We start from the raw sequence: 18,390 nt of genomic DNA, 5'->3' as shown, positions 1-18,390 counted from the left end.
TTTGAGTCTGACCCTGTTAATGAAATGGCCCAGTCCGTCGTACATCAAGACATGTGCTGCCGGTTGACTAAAACGGGAGCTTGGCAAAAGCTCTCAAAACTATTACTTATCTCTGCGTATCTGACCAAACTGCACTCACAAGATCACACCTGCAGGGGGAGCTCATGCAAAAAAAAAAAAGGTCCAAATATCAGACCTAAACTAGTAAATACAATACAGTTCAAATCCCACTCTCGACATAAACATTATTGGTGGAGCGGTGGGATTCATTGACCCTCAGGTTGACGGTACAATTCCAGCTTCCACAGATGAACACTGTCATTGATTGGTGGGTCACGTGTCCTTGAGCAAGACACGTGACCCACCTCGGCCCAGTGTCTGTGTACACTGGTGTATGAATGTGTGCTGTGTGTGTACCATATTTTGACAAGCATTGCTCTAAAACCAAATGCGTACATACACATGGTGGATTCTTACCTGACTTTAGTCTTTTTGTTCTTAAAATAATATTAAAACTTTTCTAACATCATTTTCTTGTTTGGCAGAATACTTCAGCTTGACTGTGACGAGAGCCACACCAGCAGAGACCAGATCAGAAGATGCTAAATGTAAATGTATTTATGATTTTCTTAATAATAATTATGTTGATGGGTTTAATTCTTCCTGTCCATTTGTAATGTGACATGACCATTTACCAACAAAAACATTTGTATATAGTAAAATACTGAACAATTACCCATCCATCTCAAATCAGCCATTTTTAGGCAAAGTCCTTAAAAAAGTTTTTAAGCAACAACTTATTCATTTTCTCCAAATGAACAACTCTTTTGATGTCTTCCAGTCAGGTTTTAGACCCACCACAGACTGAGACTGCTCTTATCAAGGTGACAAATGACATCCGCCTGAACACTGATGCACAGTCTCAGTGTTGATCCTGTTAGATCTGAGTGTTTCCTTTGACACTGTGGATCATGGGATTCTCTTACAGAGACTAGAGGACTGGGAGGGCATCTGTGGTACGACATTAAACTGGTTCAGGTCCTATCTAAAAATTGGAAAATGTCTCTCAGATAAAATGTCCCTGACCTGTGAGGTGCCTCAGGGGTCAGTCCTGGGACCCTTGTTGTTCAATCTCTACACACTACTGTCAGACCAGTTAGTACGCAGCAATAATGTGTCCTACCACAACTCTGCAGATGACACTCAGATGGTGAATTCACTCCACTGCCACTGCATCCAACAGATCAGTGTGTGCATGCAAAACAACTTTCTTCAGCTAAACTCAGACAAGACTGAAGTCATCATCTTTGGCCAGAGGAACATAAAGAAAGGCTCATTTTTGTATTTGTTTTCTAAAATATAGTTAACATCGTTAGATTTTGCCATTTTGGAGGTTATAATTTTACTTCCTGGTTGAACATTAGCAGCAGATATGACACATGTGCAGAGGTATGTTACCTAGAAACCATGGCAAGGCAAGCTTATTTTTTATAGCCCAATTGGTTTACATAGTCTTGGTTTAGATTTGGTTTTGTCTTGTTTCAGTCCCGTTTCAATCCTGTTTCAGACCTCTTTTAGTCCTGTTTCAGTCTCTGGTCTAGTCCAGCTTTAGTTCCGCTCTAGTCCCAGTGTTGGAGGTGGTGTGTGTGATCGCAGCCACAGTCTGTATTTGCGAATTTCATGGTAAATATAATGTCATTCTGTTTTCCAGATCCTAGGCCTGAGCTGACCCGGTTTCAGATGGGAATACTTTGTTCCATGTTTGTCTGTATGATCCTGATGGCCTTGGGTATTGCTTTAACATGGCTCCACCACATCTGTGTAAATGAAAAAATTGTATTTTTTAATCATCTTGGGCACATTTTAAACTGTTCGATCATTAAGTGAACTTACATTTGCCATGTTTTCACAGATCTAGAGCATTGGTTTCAGGGTGACGTGTACTTTGACAGACCTCGTTCTCTCATGACATAACCTGCTACCCCCATGGGACTCTGTTGGCCGCTGTTGTCTCTGCACTGGGTTGGACAGGCACTTTACCGCTCCATCATTCCCGGGAATTCTACCTGATGGGGCGTGTCCATTAAAACAGCCAGTCTGCCACCGGCTTGGGGCGGCTGAATCATTCTGTTTCTGGCTTGCCACCCATGAACTGTGTCTCGTGTTGCCCTTTACCCTTGTTATGGCATTGAAAAAAATGGCTGCTGTGACTTGTGTGATCATTTTTGTTGAGACATTGTTATATTATTATTACAAACTGTATAGCTTTAAAAATTGGTTGTCATATTAGTTAAAACTGTGGAATGAACTGAATATTTTGCAACATTTGCGACATTTTAGGTTGTTTTTTTTTTGTTTTTTTTTAATTACTTACATTTTTGTCAACTAATAAATTCTAGCTTTTACTCACGTGGACAAAATTGTTGGTTCCCTTCTGCTAAAGAAAAAAAACCAAAAAACTCACAATGGTCACAGAAATAACCTGAATGTGACAAAAGTAATAATAAATAAAGATTCTATGAAATTTAACCAGTGAAAGCCAGATACTGCTTTTCAACTGTGCTTCAACAGAATTAGTTAAAAAATTTAACTCATGAATTTGTGACAGACCAGTAGAGGGCGACATGTGGTTGTGGTCAATTGGAATGGCAGAAAAGTATATCTTACCCAGAGAAGATTGTGAAACTGGGGGAGGGTCCACGTGTGGGTGACTGCTGTTCCCTGTTGTGGAATTTCTAATAGTAAAAACCTTGAGTGTTAGTATTAGTAGTTTAGATTTCCCTCTTTTTTGGTTTAACCAAATTGCTCAGCAGCCCACTCCATGCCCAGGCCATTGTTGGACGTGTCTGCGCCATCAGCTGCCACCCAGAACATGAAATGGAACTCACTGAGTTGAAATTCTGCTCACTTTCAGCTTAAGGTCTCAAACAAATGTGTCATCATCAGAGAAGTCACAGTTAACAGTAAAAGTAACAATCTTGTGGTGTATGAATTGATCGGTGTTCTCATCTGGTTTCTGTTTGTACACTGTCACAGCAGACATGTTGATTTTGGCAGGGAAAGTAACCTCAGTTGCCTTACACAAGCCCTGCACGGCCTAGATGTACTCGTGATTGTTCAAGAAACGCGGTTCAGAGGCATGAATGTCCTGATTTTAGCTATATCCCTGACTTTCATCAGACTCGACAGTATCTTTCTGCATTCAAGTCGGGATGGGCGAAATTCTCTGTATAAGGCGTATTAATAAAAACCTACGTTATTGCGACAATTTCAGTCCAGAACACACAATTTAGGAATAGAATGGCTTCGTTCCACCCTCCTATTGACAAGTCCTCATTCATGCAAGGTACATCAAGGACTAAATTTATTAGAATAAATGTCATCCGACGTCTTCTACCTTCAGAATGACAGAATTGAACTAATGAGGTGAGCTTTCAATCCCAGCCAGCGCGCTCACAACAGCAGCTACATACCCAAGTGCAGATCACACCAGGACACAGGAAACAGTGGCAAGGGCTTTCAGTTTAAAGTGTTAGTATTTTAGTTTTCCCTCTTTTTTGGTTTAATCAAATTGCTCAGCTTCCCACTCCATGCCCGAGCCGTTGCTAGACGTGTCCGCGCGGTCAGATAGCATCCTGTTCGTGACGCCAATTTCTAATGTGGAATTTCTAATAGTAAAAATCTTAAAATATAAATTGTGAATTGTAAATCAATTGTGCAGACTCGTCAAAGAGCTGTTGTCCCTAGTAGCGTCGTCTAATCTTCAGCTGACGAATGAGAAAACCTACAGTGAATTTACACCATCAAAACAATCATACCAGTTTAGTCTAGACCAGGTCATCAACACACTGCCCGCGGGCACCAGGTCAACCCCAGAAACCACATGAGTCACCCGCAGGCCGGTTATAAAAATAGCACAACTCAATAATGAGCTGAATCTAAATCTTTCATTTTATTATATTTGTCTTTTTTTTATTTATTAATCTCCCTTCCATTTATATAGATTTAAAAATAGAGGATTGGTCTCCTGTGCCACACCAGTGTCCACCTGAGTTCTCTGTCCTCATCCTCCACCACAAGGCTCCTGAAGTCCCTGCTCTTGTCCTGTGGAACACAGTCTGTCCAGAGTTTGCATCTGCAGGGAACGATCACTTTTGAGTGAGTGTGGTGTGAAGAATCTTAATTTTATAAATGAAATTCAAACTGGACACTTCAATACTTTTAAGGATGTGTTTATTTGTATGCAGTAAGAATTGTTTAAAATTTGTGTGACCTTTTGTTCCTTCACATTTTAGATGTTTCTTGTTCCAGGTTTATCCATTGAATTCAATGTAATATGGAATCTACATAAATATGTCTATTTTAATCCACTAATTACCAGTATTTGTTTATATTTAAACAAGTTTTAATTGTTTTAAATATTTGACATGTTTGCCTCGATATTACAACAACTCATATGATTAAATGGAATATAGTATTTTGTTTAAATGTGTTTCCAACATCAAAAGTAAACTCCCACAGAACAGTCGAGCACAAAACTGAGCCTGTACATTTGAATATTTATGTGGTTTAACATTTATTAAGTAGCTCCTGATACTAAACTGGAGACTTGTGATTATAACATATGTACAGTATTTTAAACACAAACTGTTTTATCCAACTTTATCTTAAAGTTTCCACTAGATGGAGCCACTCGAGCACAAGCTGAGCCTTTGTTTTAGTCTGAATTAAATATAATAAATAACTGTATATGTATAATAAATAACTGATTATACATAAATCAAGCTGTCATGTAGGATAATGTGTCTGTATCTTCTCATCTCTGTCATAATATAAAAAGCAAATCTGAGGGTAAACATAATCATTGTTTTATTTGTGTGTATTATAACTCATTTCTTACATTTATTTTGAAAATCCACAGGTATGTGTGATACAGACCTTTATTACACATTTAATAAACATATTGGAGTTATTCTTATTCATGGAGTTATAAGGATAATATGGACACATGCATATGTAATATCTCTATGGAACACACACGTACCAGGCCGTTTAACCAAAGTACCAGAGTAACTCCAGGACACAAGTTTAAATACACAAAAGAGTCTCTAAAAACATGAGGATTCAAACAGTTTATCAAACATCAACAAAAGTACATTATACCAAAATAAACACAAAAGAATGATGATAAAAAGTGTAACTGACTCTAAAGTGTAACTAAAGTCACTCTGTATTTACATAAATGTATTGAACATCCAGGAGCTCACATCTGAAATGGTCAAAATCCAGGTCCTCAGGTCCTCTCTCTATCGCCCCCTCTGGCCCGGAGCTGAAACAACAGGACACGGCACATCCACAGGTGACAAATCAAAGCCGACTAACCCAACTCTAAACCAGACCATAAACCAGGACCAAACCAGGTCCAAACCTGGTCTAAACCAGATGTAAACAAGATCTAACCCAGGTCCAAATCAGGTGAAAACCAGATCTAAAATGAGGACTGATCAAGGTCTAAACCATGCCTAAAAAAAGGTCTGAAATCAGGTCTGAAGCCAGGTCAAAGACAGGACTAAAACAAGGATTTACCCAGGTCTAAATATGGGCTAACCCAGGTTTAAACCAGGACTAAACCAGCCCTCAATTAACTGTAAATCAGGTCTAACTCAGGTATAAACCACGACAAAACCAGTTATAACGCAGGACCAAACCTGAACTAAAGCAGGTCTAATGGTCTTACCCAGGTGAATCCCAGTCTTAAAACACTTCTAAAACAAGAAATATCACAGGTCTACACCAAGTCTAATACAGGTCTAAGACAGGACAAAACCAGGAACAAATCTGGTCTAAGCCATATCAAACCAGGATTTACCCAGGGTCTAACCAAGTCCTAAACCAGGTCTAAACCAGGACTAGCCAGGAGGCTAATATGTCTGAAATCACTTATTGAATGACTATGCTAAGTAGTCATTCAGACACAGTGCACAATTAGCATAGAACAAAAGACATATCCTACAAACAGAAACTGTAAATAATGAGTGTTTTTAGTTTCAGTGTTGTTAGCTCCTCGCTTCAGACAGATATAAAGCAGTGTCCAGCAGTAATTTGACCAGAACTGAAGAAGAGGCTTGAATGAGCAGCCAAACGTCTTTACTCCTACAATGTTTTGTCCAGTTGACAGATTCCATTTTTTCTTTTGCTATGGATCAGATCTGGATTACTGAGGAATTACACAGGTATCTAAACAAGGTTTAAACCAGATCTAAATCAGGTCTAACCCAGGTTTACCCCGGGTCTAAAGGTGCAGTACCTTGCAGTAGTAGTAGTACATTGGAAGGATGTAGAGGAGCTTCAACAGTAGAATGACCAGGACTCTGATGATCAGGTCTGAGACTGGAGCTGCAACACAAAAGACCCAGATCAGTCCAGACCAAGACTAGGACAAGGACCAAAGACCAGAACGAAGACCAGAACAAGGACTAAGACCAAAACCAAGACCAGGACAAGGACCAGGACCAAGACCAGGACCCGGACCAAGACCAGGACCAGGACCAAGACCAGGACCAAGACCAGGACCAGGACCAAGACCAGGACCAAGGACAAGGAACAAGACCAGAGGTAGGACAAAGACCAGGATCAAGACCCTCACATGAACCTGTGTGACCCTCACATGACCCTGTGTGACCCTCACATGACCCTGTGTGACCCTCACATGACCCTGTGTGACCCCTGACCCTCACATGAGGCTGTTGCTGGACGTACCTCCCAGAGAGAGCTGGAGGCTGGGGCTCTGAGAGGAGAAGTTGTGGTTGAACACATGCAGGTGGTAAACACAGGTGTAGTTTCCTTTGTGGGCGGAGCCAGTGTCAGAGAACAGGAAGTGTGCGGAGTGATTGACAGCGGGCAGGGTGTGGTTCTGACCGAGGGGCGCAGTGGGAGAGAGGAGCTGGAAGGAGCCTCCCGGGTACTGTGGCTCCACAGAGCATTTGACCCTGAACTTTGACCCCAGCAGCACCCGGACCCCCTGTGGCCGGGCCTGGGAAGCCCCGTCAGACACAGACAGAGAGATGACCGGACGATTCAGTAAGTCTGTGGAGAGAGATGATTGGACAGTTCAGTCTGTGGAGAGAGATGATTGGACAGTTCAGTCTGTGGAGAGAGATGATTGGACAGTTCAGTCTGTGGAGAGGAGTGTGTATGATACAGAGGAGTGTGTTCTTTGTGTGAACAGGCTCAGGCTGATCTAAACTCTAATTAGACATCACACATTTTACACCTGACAGTTCTCTGGAGCAACTAGAAAAAAACATCTGAAAAACAACAAAATGTGAGATCAGACTTTTACCTGAACACTTCACCTCTACACCCAAGGAAGAGGAAGAGTCTGGACCATCGACACATTCTCTCACTGCAGACTTCTTCACACAGACAAATGAGAGAATCCACACTGGATTCTGTGGAAAATCACGTTTCTCTTCTCCATAAAAAGCAGAGCCACAGTCCAGGTCTCTGCACACAGCAGCTGTGTCCTCCAGGACCCTTAATCTAGAGACCCTCACCCGTCTCCACTCTCCTCTGTGTCTCACCTCCACAGTCCCAGCACAGCGACTGGCCCCTCCCACCAGCCTGAGCGGTTCTGAACAGACAAGAGACAGAGTGAGCCCCGCCCCTTTACCTGAGCAGCGAAGCCCCACCCCTTTACCTGAGCAGTGAGGCCCCGCCCCTTTACCTGAGCAGGTGATGTTGACAGCGGCTCCAGAGGAGCAGGTCTCTGAGCCGGAGCGGGGACAGTCCATCAGAGCAGACTCATGGCCCTCACAGTGGAACGTCTGCCTCAGAGGAGAGAGCGCCCCCTGGAGGAGAGAAGGAGCCCCACAGCCCAGCTCCCTGCACAGCACCTCTGCCCCCTGCTGGTCCAAGGCCCCTTCACAGACCCAGGTCCAGGACTGGTCCCAGATCTGCACTGATCCTGAGCACAGACTGGGCCCCGAGACCAGACGCACCGAGTCTGTGGACACACATGTGTGACATCACCGCTCTGAGGCAATAGGACACACACAGGGCTGTGACATCACCGCTCTGAGCCAATAGGACACACACAGGGCTGTGACATCACCGCTCTGAGCCAATAGGACACACACAGGGCTGTGACATCACCGCTCTGAGCCAATAGGACACATGCTGCATTTATGTGATTGCAGAAACTCTGAAGCTCAGACCTCTGACTGGGAAAAACGAGCTTGAACACACACAGAGTTTCAAAACTCACACACTTGGACTCATCTCTGTGGCACTCTGTGTCCACCAGGACTGTCCTCCTCATGTCCAGAGACACACAGAGGCCCCGCTCCCTCTGTGTGAGGACACGCCCCCTCTGTGTGAGTGTGTGTGTGGCTGAGAGACTAGAAAAATAATATCTGAAAAACATAAAAATGTGAACTCAGACTTTTACCTGAACACTTCACCTCCAGACCCGAGGAAGACGAGAAGGACGATGAACCATCGACAAAGTCTCTCACTGCAGACTTCTTCACAGGGGAGACTCTCCACACTGGACTCTGTGGAAAATCATCTCTCTTTTCTCCATAAACAGCAGAGCCACAGTCCAGGTCTCTGCACACAGCAGCTGTGTGTTTTAGGAACCAGAGTCCATTGGGCTCCACCCGTCTCCACTCTCCTCTTTGTCTCAGCTCCACAGTCCCAGCACAGCGACTGGCCCCTCCCACCAACCTGAGCGGCTCTGAACAGACAAGAGACAGACTGAGCCCCGCCCCTTTACCTGAGCAGGTGAGGCCTCGCCCCTTTACCTGAGCAGGTGAGGCCCCGCCCCTTTACCTGAGCAGTGAGGCCCCGCCCCTTTACCTGAGCAGGTGAGGTTGACAGCGGCTCCAGAGGAGCAGGTCTCTGAGCCGGAGCGGGGACAGTCCATCAGAGCAGACTCATGGCCCTCACAGTGGAACGTCTGCCTCAGAGGAGAGAGCGCCCCCTGGAGGAGAGAAGGAGCCCCACAGCCCAGCTCCCTGCACAGCACCTCTGCCCCCTGCTGGTCCAAGGCCCCTTCACAGACCCAGGTCCAGGACTGGTCCCAGATCTGCACTGATCCTGAGCACAGACTGGGCCCCGAGACCAGACGCACCGAGTCTGTGGACACACATGTGTGACATCACCGCTCTGAGCCAATAGGACACACACAGGGCTGTGACATCACCGCTCTGAGCCAATAGGACACACACAGGGTTGTGACATCACCGCTCTGACACCTGGTGCAGTCCTCCTGTTTAGTCTTGGGTCAGTCCTGGTTCAGTCCTGGTTTAGTCCTGGTTTAGTCCTGGTTCAGTTCTGGCTCCAGGACTTGTCCAGCCTATAAGAAGACTAAGCAGCTGCCCCCAAGAATCCACACATTTATATTGAAAATAATATAATATATCAAGTTTTATTGGACTCAGGGCTGGTGTGTTTACCTCATCTTAAATATCCCTCTCAAACAATTAAATGTGTTTTATATCTATAGTAGCAAAATATCTGTTGCTGCTACATCTATTTTAGAGCCGGGCAGAGGTGAGGGCAGCTACGTGTTTACACCAGTGCAAGGACCCTGAAAAATGTAAATGTAAGCCCACAGTTGCCAACTGGAACACTTTAAATCCACCAGAAACTTGTTTAGAATTTCAAAAATCTTAACGCCCCCTCACATGTCTGTGGTCTGTTCTTGTGACTGTGGTAGGTGTGATATTCTGGATGATTTCTGTATGATGTTGGTTGTATAAATAGAAACATAACTGGTCAAGTTGAGAGCAGAGTCATATTGTGTCAAATGTGAATCACCAACAGTTGAGCCAGGATACATCCATTGCCAGGGGCCCCAGAGACAAATTCATCTAAGAGCTCCCTGAAAGCTAGGGTCGGCCTTATCTGGTTCAGTCCTAGTTCACTTGTTACTAAACACGTGAGAATCTCTCTGTAGTTTTTCAGAGTAAACATGACAGACTTGAGTCTAAACTGGGCTCTTTGCTGCTGACAGAGCTAATCCTCCTGAACAGATTTAATCATGTTTTTAGCATCTCTCTGAGTTTCAGACTTAAGCCGCCGTTTCTCCATGATCACGGAGTCTTTTTGGAGAGTTTCAAAACTCACACACTTGGACTCGTCTCTGTGGCACTCTGTGTCCAGCAGGACTGTCCTCCTCATGTCCAGAGACACACACAGAGGCCTCACCCCCTCTGTGTAGACTAGAAAAAAAAAAATAAAATAGATAAATAAGAAACATAAAAATGTGACATCAGACTTTTACCTGAACACTTCACCTTCAGACCCGAGGAAGAGGAAGAGTCTGAACCAACGACACAGTCTCTCACAGCAGACTTCTTCACACAGTCAGATGAGACTGTCCACACTGGACCCTGTGGAAAATCATCTCTCTTTTCTCCATAAACAGCAGAGCCACAGTCCAGGTCTCTGCACACAGCAGCTGTGTGCTCCATGAACCAGAGTCCATTGGGCTCCACCCGTCCCCACTCTCCTCTGAGTCTCAGCTCCACAGTCCCAGCACAGCGACTGGCCCCTCCCACCAGCCTGAGCGGCTCTGAATAGACAAGAGACAGAGTGAGCCCCGCCCCTTTACCTGAGGAGTGAGGCCCCGCCCCTTTACCTGAGCAGTGAAACCCCGCCCCTTTACCTGAGCAGGTGAGGTTGACAGCTGCTCCAGAGGAGCAGGTCTCTGAGCCGGAGCGGGGACAGTCCATCAGAGCAGACTCATGGCCCTCACAGTGGAACGTCTGCCTCAGAGGAGAGAGCGCCCCCTGGAGGAGAGAAGGAGCCCCACAGCCCAGCTCCCTGCACAGCACCTCTGCCCCCTGCTGGTCCAAGGCCCCTTCACAGACCCAGGTCCAGGACTGGTCCCAGATCTGCACTGATCCTGAGCACAGACTGGGCCCCGAGACCAGACGCACCGAGTCTGTGGACACACATGTGTGACATCACCGCTCTGAGCCAATAGGACACACACAGGGCTGTGACATCACTGCTCTGACACCTGGTGCAGTCCTCCAGTTTAGTCCTGGTCTAGTCCTGGTTTAGTCCTGGTTTAGTCGTGGTTCAGTTCTGGTTTAGTCCTGGTTTAGTCCTGGTTTAGTCCTGGTTCAGTCCTGGTTCACTTGTTCCTAAACACGTGAGAATCTCTCTGTAGTTTTTCAGAGTAAACATGACAGACTTGAGTCTAAACTGGGCTCTTTGCTGCTGACAGAGCTAATCCTCCTGAACAGATTTAATCATGTTTTTAGCGTCTCTCTGGGTTTAGACTTTAGCCATTTCTCCTGTGTGTGTGTTTGAGAGACACTAGAAAAAGAAAAAACAAAACATCCGAGAAACATAAAAATGTGAGATCAGACTTTTACCTGAACACTTCACCTCCAAACCCGAGGAAGAGGAAGAGGATGAGGAAGAGGATGAAGCAAAAACACAGTGTCTCACTGCAGACTTCTTCTTCACACAGTCAGATAAGACTCTCCACACTGGACTCTGTAGAAAATCATCTCTCTCTTCTCCATAAACAACAGAGCCACAGTCCAGGTCTCTGCACACAGCAGCTGTGTGCTTCAGGAACCAGAGTCCAGAGGGCTGCACCCGTCTCCACTCTCCTCTGTGTTTCACCTCCACAGTCCCAGCACAGCGACTGGCCCCTCCCACCAGCCTGAGCTCTGAACAGACAAGAGTCAGAGTGAGCCCCGCCCCTTTACCTGAGCAGTGAGCCCCGCCCCTTTACCTGAGCAGTGACGCCCTGCCCCTTTTTCCTGAGTATATCCTCCTTTTGTTTCTCTGGCACAGCAAAACAAAAAATCACTTTTGTGGCAGAGTGGTTATCCTGCCTCCTCCCTCTGACCAGGAGGTTGTGGGTTAGACTCCTGATCTGAGTGGAGTGTGCATGTTCTCCCTGTGTTACTGTGGCAGAGTGGTTATCCTGGTGTGTGAGTGTCTTTACCTGAGCTGTTGTCTTCTGCCAGGAGCCCTGCACACACAAAAGTCACGTCACAAAATGGTGGCTGTTGGTCACATGACACAGAGCTTCACACAAAATGGCGGCTGTTGGGCTCATTAAAGCCACAGGCTCGTTTCATCAGATGGAAACAGGAAGCTCACTATGGCCCCGCACGATCAGGCTGTGTTTGACTTTAGAAACACTTTTTATTAAATAAATGTACATTTATTTCTGCTGAGACAGAGTTTCAGACACAGGAGCCAGTTCCCCTCAGACTGAAGCAGCTGCAGTGTGGGGCCAAAAGACACTTTGACAAATAAACAGAGGTGGAACAAGTACTCCATCTTGTTACTTAAGTAAAAGTACAGACACCAGAGCAAACAAATACTCAAGTAAAAGTATCACATGAAAACACACTCTTTGTAGAGCGTCTAACCCAGGACTTGTCAAAGTTACTCTAAGGTCATGATGTTGTTGAGTTTAGAACACATGCATTCAAACAGAATCAGAACCAAAGATATGGAACCAACCCTGACCCCTGACCTCTGACCCCTGACACCCTGACCCTAAGCCCTGCAGTGAAACGAGTTCATTCATCGAATCATCTGGACAAAGACCAGGATCCACAACAATAATGAGATTTAAGAAATAGATGAAACCAGCTCATGAAGTCAGTCTGAAAAGAAGAAAAGTCCAGATATGTGTTTGAAAAGAAAGAGTGTGATGGAAATGAAACACTTTGTCCGTCATGTTTTATAGTAAATCCGTGTTAAAGTTTAGTGCAGAAAAAGAGCAGATCAGACGGCTCTTTCTGCTCCGTTTCATTCACGTCTCGTATGTTTCACTTTATGACACTGTTCATGTCGTTTTATATTTTAGGAAATAAATCAAAGACAAACAAGTCACTTACCCAAAGTGTAGACGAACCAGACCAGGACCAGTGCCCCCAGAGCCATAACCAGGACTGAACCAGGACTGAACCAGGACTGAACCAGGACTTAACCAGGACTGAACCAGGACTGAAACAGGACTGAACCAGGACTGAACCAGGACCGAACCAGGACTGAAACAGGACCGAACCAGGACCGAACCAGGACTGACCCAGGACCGAACCAGGACTGAACCAGAACCGAACCAGGACCGAACCAGGACCGAACCAGGACTGAACCAAGACCAAACCAGGTCTGAACAGGACTGAACGGGACTAGACCAGCGCTGTGACGTGTTCTAGAGTTTCCTGTTTTGAACACATTCTTATCTGTTCATCGTTTGTGGTTTTTCTTGCTGATCTGATGTTTTTTTTTTTTTGTTTGTTTGTTTGTTTTTGGCACAAATATGTGTTTGAATGTTCACATTTTAAAACTGTGACTAAACTAAACCCGTGAGGAGCGATGTCCAGTGTGTCTGTGTCCAGATGTCCCACCGTCAGTCTCTGCGTTTGGACCATTTCATTTTCTCATTAACATTATATTTATTATTATTCTCACTGCTCTATGTCGCTCTCTGTCCAGGGCAAGTTCTTTGTTCTGTGACTTTTTCACTCACAATGGAAATAAAACTCATTCTGAAGCTGATGGTCGTCTATGACATTTATTTCAGTTTGAAGAACAACATTATAACATAGATCAGACAATAACATAATACGGCCCTTTAATCGATTCAATCTGGAGCATCTGAGCTGAAAACAAAGTGCTGATCTGTGCAGAAGATCAGACGAGAGAAAACAACAAGACATGTCCAAGGAGCAACAAACCAACAAGAGGAAAAGAAAACAACAAGACATGTCCAAGGAACGACAAACCAACAAGAGGAAAAGAAAACAACAAGACATGTCCAAGGAACGACAAACCAACAAGAGGAAAAGAAAACAACAAGACATGTCCAAGGAACGACAAACCAACAAGAGGAAAAGAAAACAACAAGACGTGTCCAAGGAACGACAAACCAACAAGAGGAAAAGAAAACAAGACATGTCCAAGGAACGACAAACCAACAAGAGGAAAAGAAAACAACAAGACATGTCCAAGGAACGACAAACCAACAAGAGGAAAAGAAAACAACAAGACATGTCCAAGGAACGACAAACCAACAAGAGGAAAAGAAAACGACAAGACATGTCCAAGGAACGATAAACCAACAAGAGGAAAAGAAAACAACAAGACATGTCCAAGGAGCGACAAACCAACAAGAGGAAAAGAAAACAACAAGACATGTCCAAGGAACGACAAACCAACAAGAGGAAAAGAAAACAACAAGACATGTCCAAGGAGCGACAAACCAACAAGAGGAAAAGAAAACAAGACATGTCCAAGGAACGACAAACCAACAAGAGGAAAAGAAAACGACAAGACATGTCCAAGGAACGACAAACCAACAAGAGGAAAAGAAAACAACAAGACATGTCCAAGGAACGACAAACCAACAAGAGGAAAAGAAAACAAGACATGTCCAAGGAACGACAAACCAACAAGAGGAAAAGAAAACAACAAGACATGTCCAAGGAACGACAAACCAACAAGAGGAAAAGAAAACAAGACATGTCCAAGGAACGACAAACCAACAAGAGGAAAAGAAAACAACAAGATATGTCCAAGGAGCGACAAACCAACAAGAGGAAAAGAAAACAACAAGACATGTCCAAGGAACGACAAACCAACAAGAGGAAAAGAAAACAAGACATGTCCAAGGAACGATAAACCAACAAGAGGAAAAGAAAACAACAAGACATGTCCAAGGAACGACAAACCAACAAGAGGAAAAGAAAACAACAAGACATGTCCAAGGAACGACAAACCAACAAGAGGAAAAGAAAACAACGACATGTCCAAGGAGCGACAAACCAACAAGAGGAAAAGAAAACAAGACATGTTTAAGGAGCGACAAACCAACAAGAGGAAAAGTGCAAAGATCCAAATCATATTCTCACGCCCAGAGTCATAATGCACCCAAACCATGTGACCCAAAGTGAGATTCACACAAGTCTGTGACAGCGTCTTATCACCAGACCAAGACCAGGCCAGGACCAGACCGGGACTAGACCGGGACCAGACCGGGACCTGACCATGACCAGGACTACGATAGCACTAAACCAAGAACAGACCACAACTATAACAAGAAAAGACCAGGACTAGATCAGGACTAGATAAGGACTAGACCAGGACAATAACAGGAGTTAGAGTAGGCCTGTAGGTCAGCTAACACAGTAGGCCTGGCAAGGCAAGTTTATTTGTACAGCACAATTCATACATAAAATAATTCAAAATGCTTTGCAGAGTAAGAAGGACATTAGAATCACAAATAATCATCATAAAATTAACATTAAAACAGAAGAAATGAAGTGAAGTGAAATAAAAACCTTTCAGTCGTATGGTCAGCTAAACAGAACTGTTTTGAACCTGGATTTAAACATTGTCAAAGTAAAAGTCTGTCTCACATCTTCAGGAAGACTGTTCCAGGCTTTAGCTGCAAAAACTGAAACACCGATTCACCATGTTTAGTCCTGACTCTGGGCACCAGCAGGAGGCCGGTCCCTGAAGTCCTCAGAGTGTGAGATGGTTAAATATGACAAACATGTCAGAGATGTTCTTTGGACCTAGGCCATGGAGAGACTTATACACAAGCAGAGCTGCTTTAAAGTCTATTCTTTGAGCTACAGGAGCCAGAGACCTGAGCACAGGACACATGTGTGAAGTACTTCCTGGTTCTAGTCAGGACCCGAGCAGCAGTGTTCTGGATGTACTGTTCTGTGTTAAGGCTCGTTTGGAGAGGCCAATGAGCAGGACGTTACAGTCGTCTAACCTACTGGACACAAATGCAGGATAAGTCTCTCTGAGTTTGGGTTTGACAGTTTACTTTAGATTTTTGACATGTTTTTAGATGGTAAAAAGCTAAAGTTGTTATTGTTTTGATGTGGCTGTTAAAGTTAAAGTCTGAGTCCTTTATTACCTGTTGGATTTCTAGTCTCATTTGAAGTTTTTAGAGGAAGAGAGACTGGAGGTGAATTCTAACACCTTCTCTATGTTTCTGTGGGCCTGTATCTATTCAGAGGGAGCTGATAAGACAGGGGTTTTCCGGCCCATTTGCTTATGTTTTCAAAATATATAACTTTTGTGCTGTGAGTGTAGCGTACACGAGGGCCGTGTGCTCCATGTGCTCTGAAGTCCACTCATCAAAGAGGAGCCTGACGTGCAGCGGCACCGGAGGACTAAAGTTTGAATGGGGAATTTCCCAGGCTTCACAGTTTGAGTCTGGTCTTAACCTGCGACTGTGAGGTAGGGCCAGAGACATTTATTTATTTATTTCAGGGACAGTGCATCTTAATCAATATTAATCAATATTTCTGTAAATATGCCAGAATTAGCCAAATGCTATTTTTCATCCGTCGTCCCTTGACAGCAGATACTGTCCATCAAAAAACACCTAAAAACAAGAGTAAAAATTACAATACAATAGATACATAGAAAACAGTCCAGAAATATATACACTCTTACATAAAATGGCAGACTTACAACAATGATTCAGCTACACACACCACTCATAAAGACAGCAAATACATACACACATGACAATCGCACACAGACACATGAAGTCAATGTTCACAGATCCAGTTTAGCCGTTGTTTTAACTGTATTTTAAAGGTGTTGTGTTAGCGGATCTGATGGTTGTGGGTGTGAGGTTCCAATCCGAGGCACGAACAGAAAAAGCTGTTTGCCCAAAGGAACTTTTCCTGAGGGGGATGATGCCGTCTCCTCGTGCTGCTCCTCGTGCTGCTCCTCGTGCTGCTCCTCGTGCTGCTCCTCGTGCTGCTCCTCGTGCTGCTCCTCGTGCTGCTCCTCGTGCTGCTCCTCTGGTTCTACTGTGGATGGTGCTTCTGATGGAGATAAACTGACTGAGTGGTGGAGATGATAGACCGTGAATGATTTTATAGATTAGGCAGAGAGTATTTGCTCATGTTATCCAGGCGTAAATGGTGTTTTTGGAGTATTGGACAGTGGTGAAAATGGTTTGTTTTTTTTCTCCAGAATTTGAGCAGTTCGCTTGTTGAGTGATTGCAGAGGTTTCAGTGTTGTGGTATTTGCCGGGGACCAGACGGTAAACAGTCTGGAATCATTGAGTGCATGAACATTTCAGCTGCTCGGGTGGACATTTGATGCTAAATGTGTTTGAAGTTGCGAATACTGAATTTTATGTGATTACTTATTTTATTAATGTCAGATTTGAATGATAATTTTGAGTCTATTAGAATTCAGAGATATTTTTCTTGTGGGACAATCTGCAGCCGTTCTCCAGAGACAAGGACGTCTGGAACTGTATGGGAACTGTGAAAATAACAAAAACATCAATCCAACCCGATGATGTTTACATTTTAGACCTGAGTAGTCCTGGTTAGTCCTGCTTCAGTGCTCGTTCAGACCTGAGGCTTGTTTAAGGTTAAGTCCTGATCAGACCCCCTCTAGACAAGGGTTAGTCCTGGTTTAGACCTGATAGTCCTAAATCTGCTTTAGTCCTGTTTAAGCCAAGCTAAGTCAGTGAATTTCTCTAGAACATTTAAAATGACAGAAAATGGACCAAAGTGCTTTACCCTTACAAACCACAACAAATATAAAAATAAAACACATACTCCTTTTGTTTTATATATATATATTGGACCTGCTCCAGTCCTGGTCTTGGTTTAAACCTGGTCTAATCCTAGATCTGCCATTACCTTCTGTACAGTTAAAGTCTGGTTTCATGGTTTCAGTTGTACCTCTTGAGAGTTGTTTGTGGACATTATACAGATAAAACATAAAGTTGTCATCTGACCCCTGTAACTGAATGTGACTGAAGACCCTGTGACATGATGTAATGTGCTGTGGTTCTTCTAGGGATGTTTTTTGGGGATGTGTTGATGTTGTTGACTTCTGGTCTGGAGTTTGACTGACTTCCCTGTTTGAAATGCCAGAGGTAAAAAAAAATATCCCCATAAATTGTTATATAGGCCCATCCTATGTTTAAAGCCTAAATATGATACTCTAAATAAGAAATAGCTTATAGACGATGTTTAAACATGTCAAATGTTGGAGAAATGTCTTCATTACAATTAAATTAAATGCATTTTTGGATAAATATGATACTGAGTTGTTTCTGTAATAATGGATTCATTTCTATGTCATATTCAACGCTAAAAAAGTCTTATAGGAGATATCTGAAGAGACCATTTGGTGATTCTGACAGTAAAGAACGCTCTCAGATCACATTCCGTGAAAGTAAGATAACACTTTTGAGAGCACATGATCTGCAGTCGCCATCAGTTTAAGATCTGACATGTTTTGAGGTGTGTGCAGTTCAGAGCTGCTGTTCCGAGAATCAAACCAAAAAGCCCCGTTTTATCAGAGTGAAGGAAACTCACTGTCAGTCAGTGTCACTCTCATATTTCACAA

General features: G+C 43.9%; 1 protein-coding gene across 1 annotated transcript in view; it reads right to left on the bottom strand.

Moving 5' to 3' along the window:
- Positions 1-18,390, bottom strand: part of LOC117385933 (deleted in malignant brain tumors 1 protein-like) — a 434,825-nt gene that overhangs the window by 346,970 nt on the left and 69,465 nt on the right. The window contains exons 13-19 of the mRNA XM_055229215.1: positions 11,391-11,693; positions 10,673-10,951; positions 10,289-10,579; positions 8,860-9,138; positions 8,619-8,737; positions 8,450-8,555; positions 7,727-8,005 (exon numbers count right to left, since the gene is read on the bottom strand). Of these exons, the coding sequence (XP_055085190.1) occupies positions 7,727-8,005; positions 8,450-8,555; positions 8,619-8,737; positions 8,860-9,138; positions 10,289-10,579; positions 10,673-10,951; positions 11,391-11,693 (1,656 nt within the window). The remainder of the gene's footprint in view (positions 1-7,726; positions 8,006-8,449; positions 8,556-8,618; positions 8,738-8,859; positions 9,139-10,288; positions 10,580-10,672; positions 10,952-11,390; positions 11,694-18,390) is intronic.

This window comes from Periophthalmus magnuspinnatus, chromosome 18 (genome assembly GCF_009829125.3).
Source record: "Periophthalmus magnuspinnatus isolate fPerMag1 chromosome 18, fPerMag1.2.pri, whole genome shotgun sequence".
Lineage (NCBI taxonomy): Eukaryota > Metazoa > Chordata > Actinopteri > Gobiiformes > Gobiidae > Periophthalmus > Periophthalmus magnuspinnatus.
This window is presented reverse-complemented; position numbering and strand designations above follow the sequence as displayed.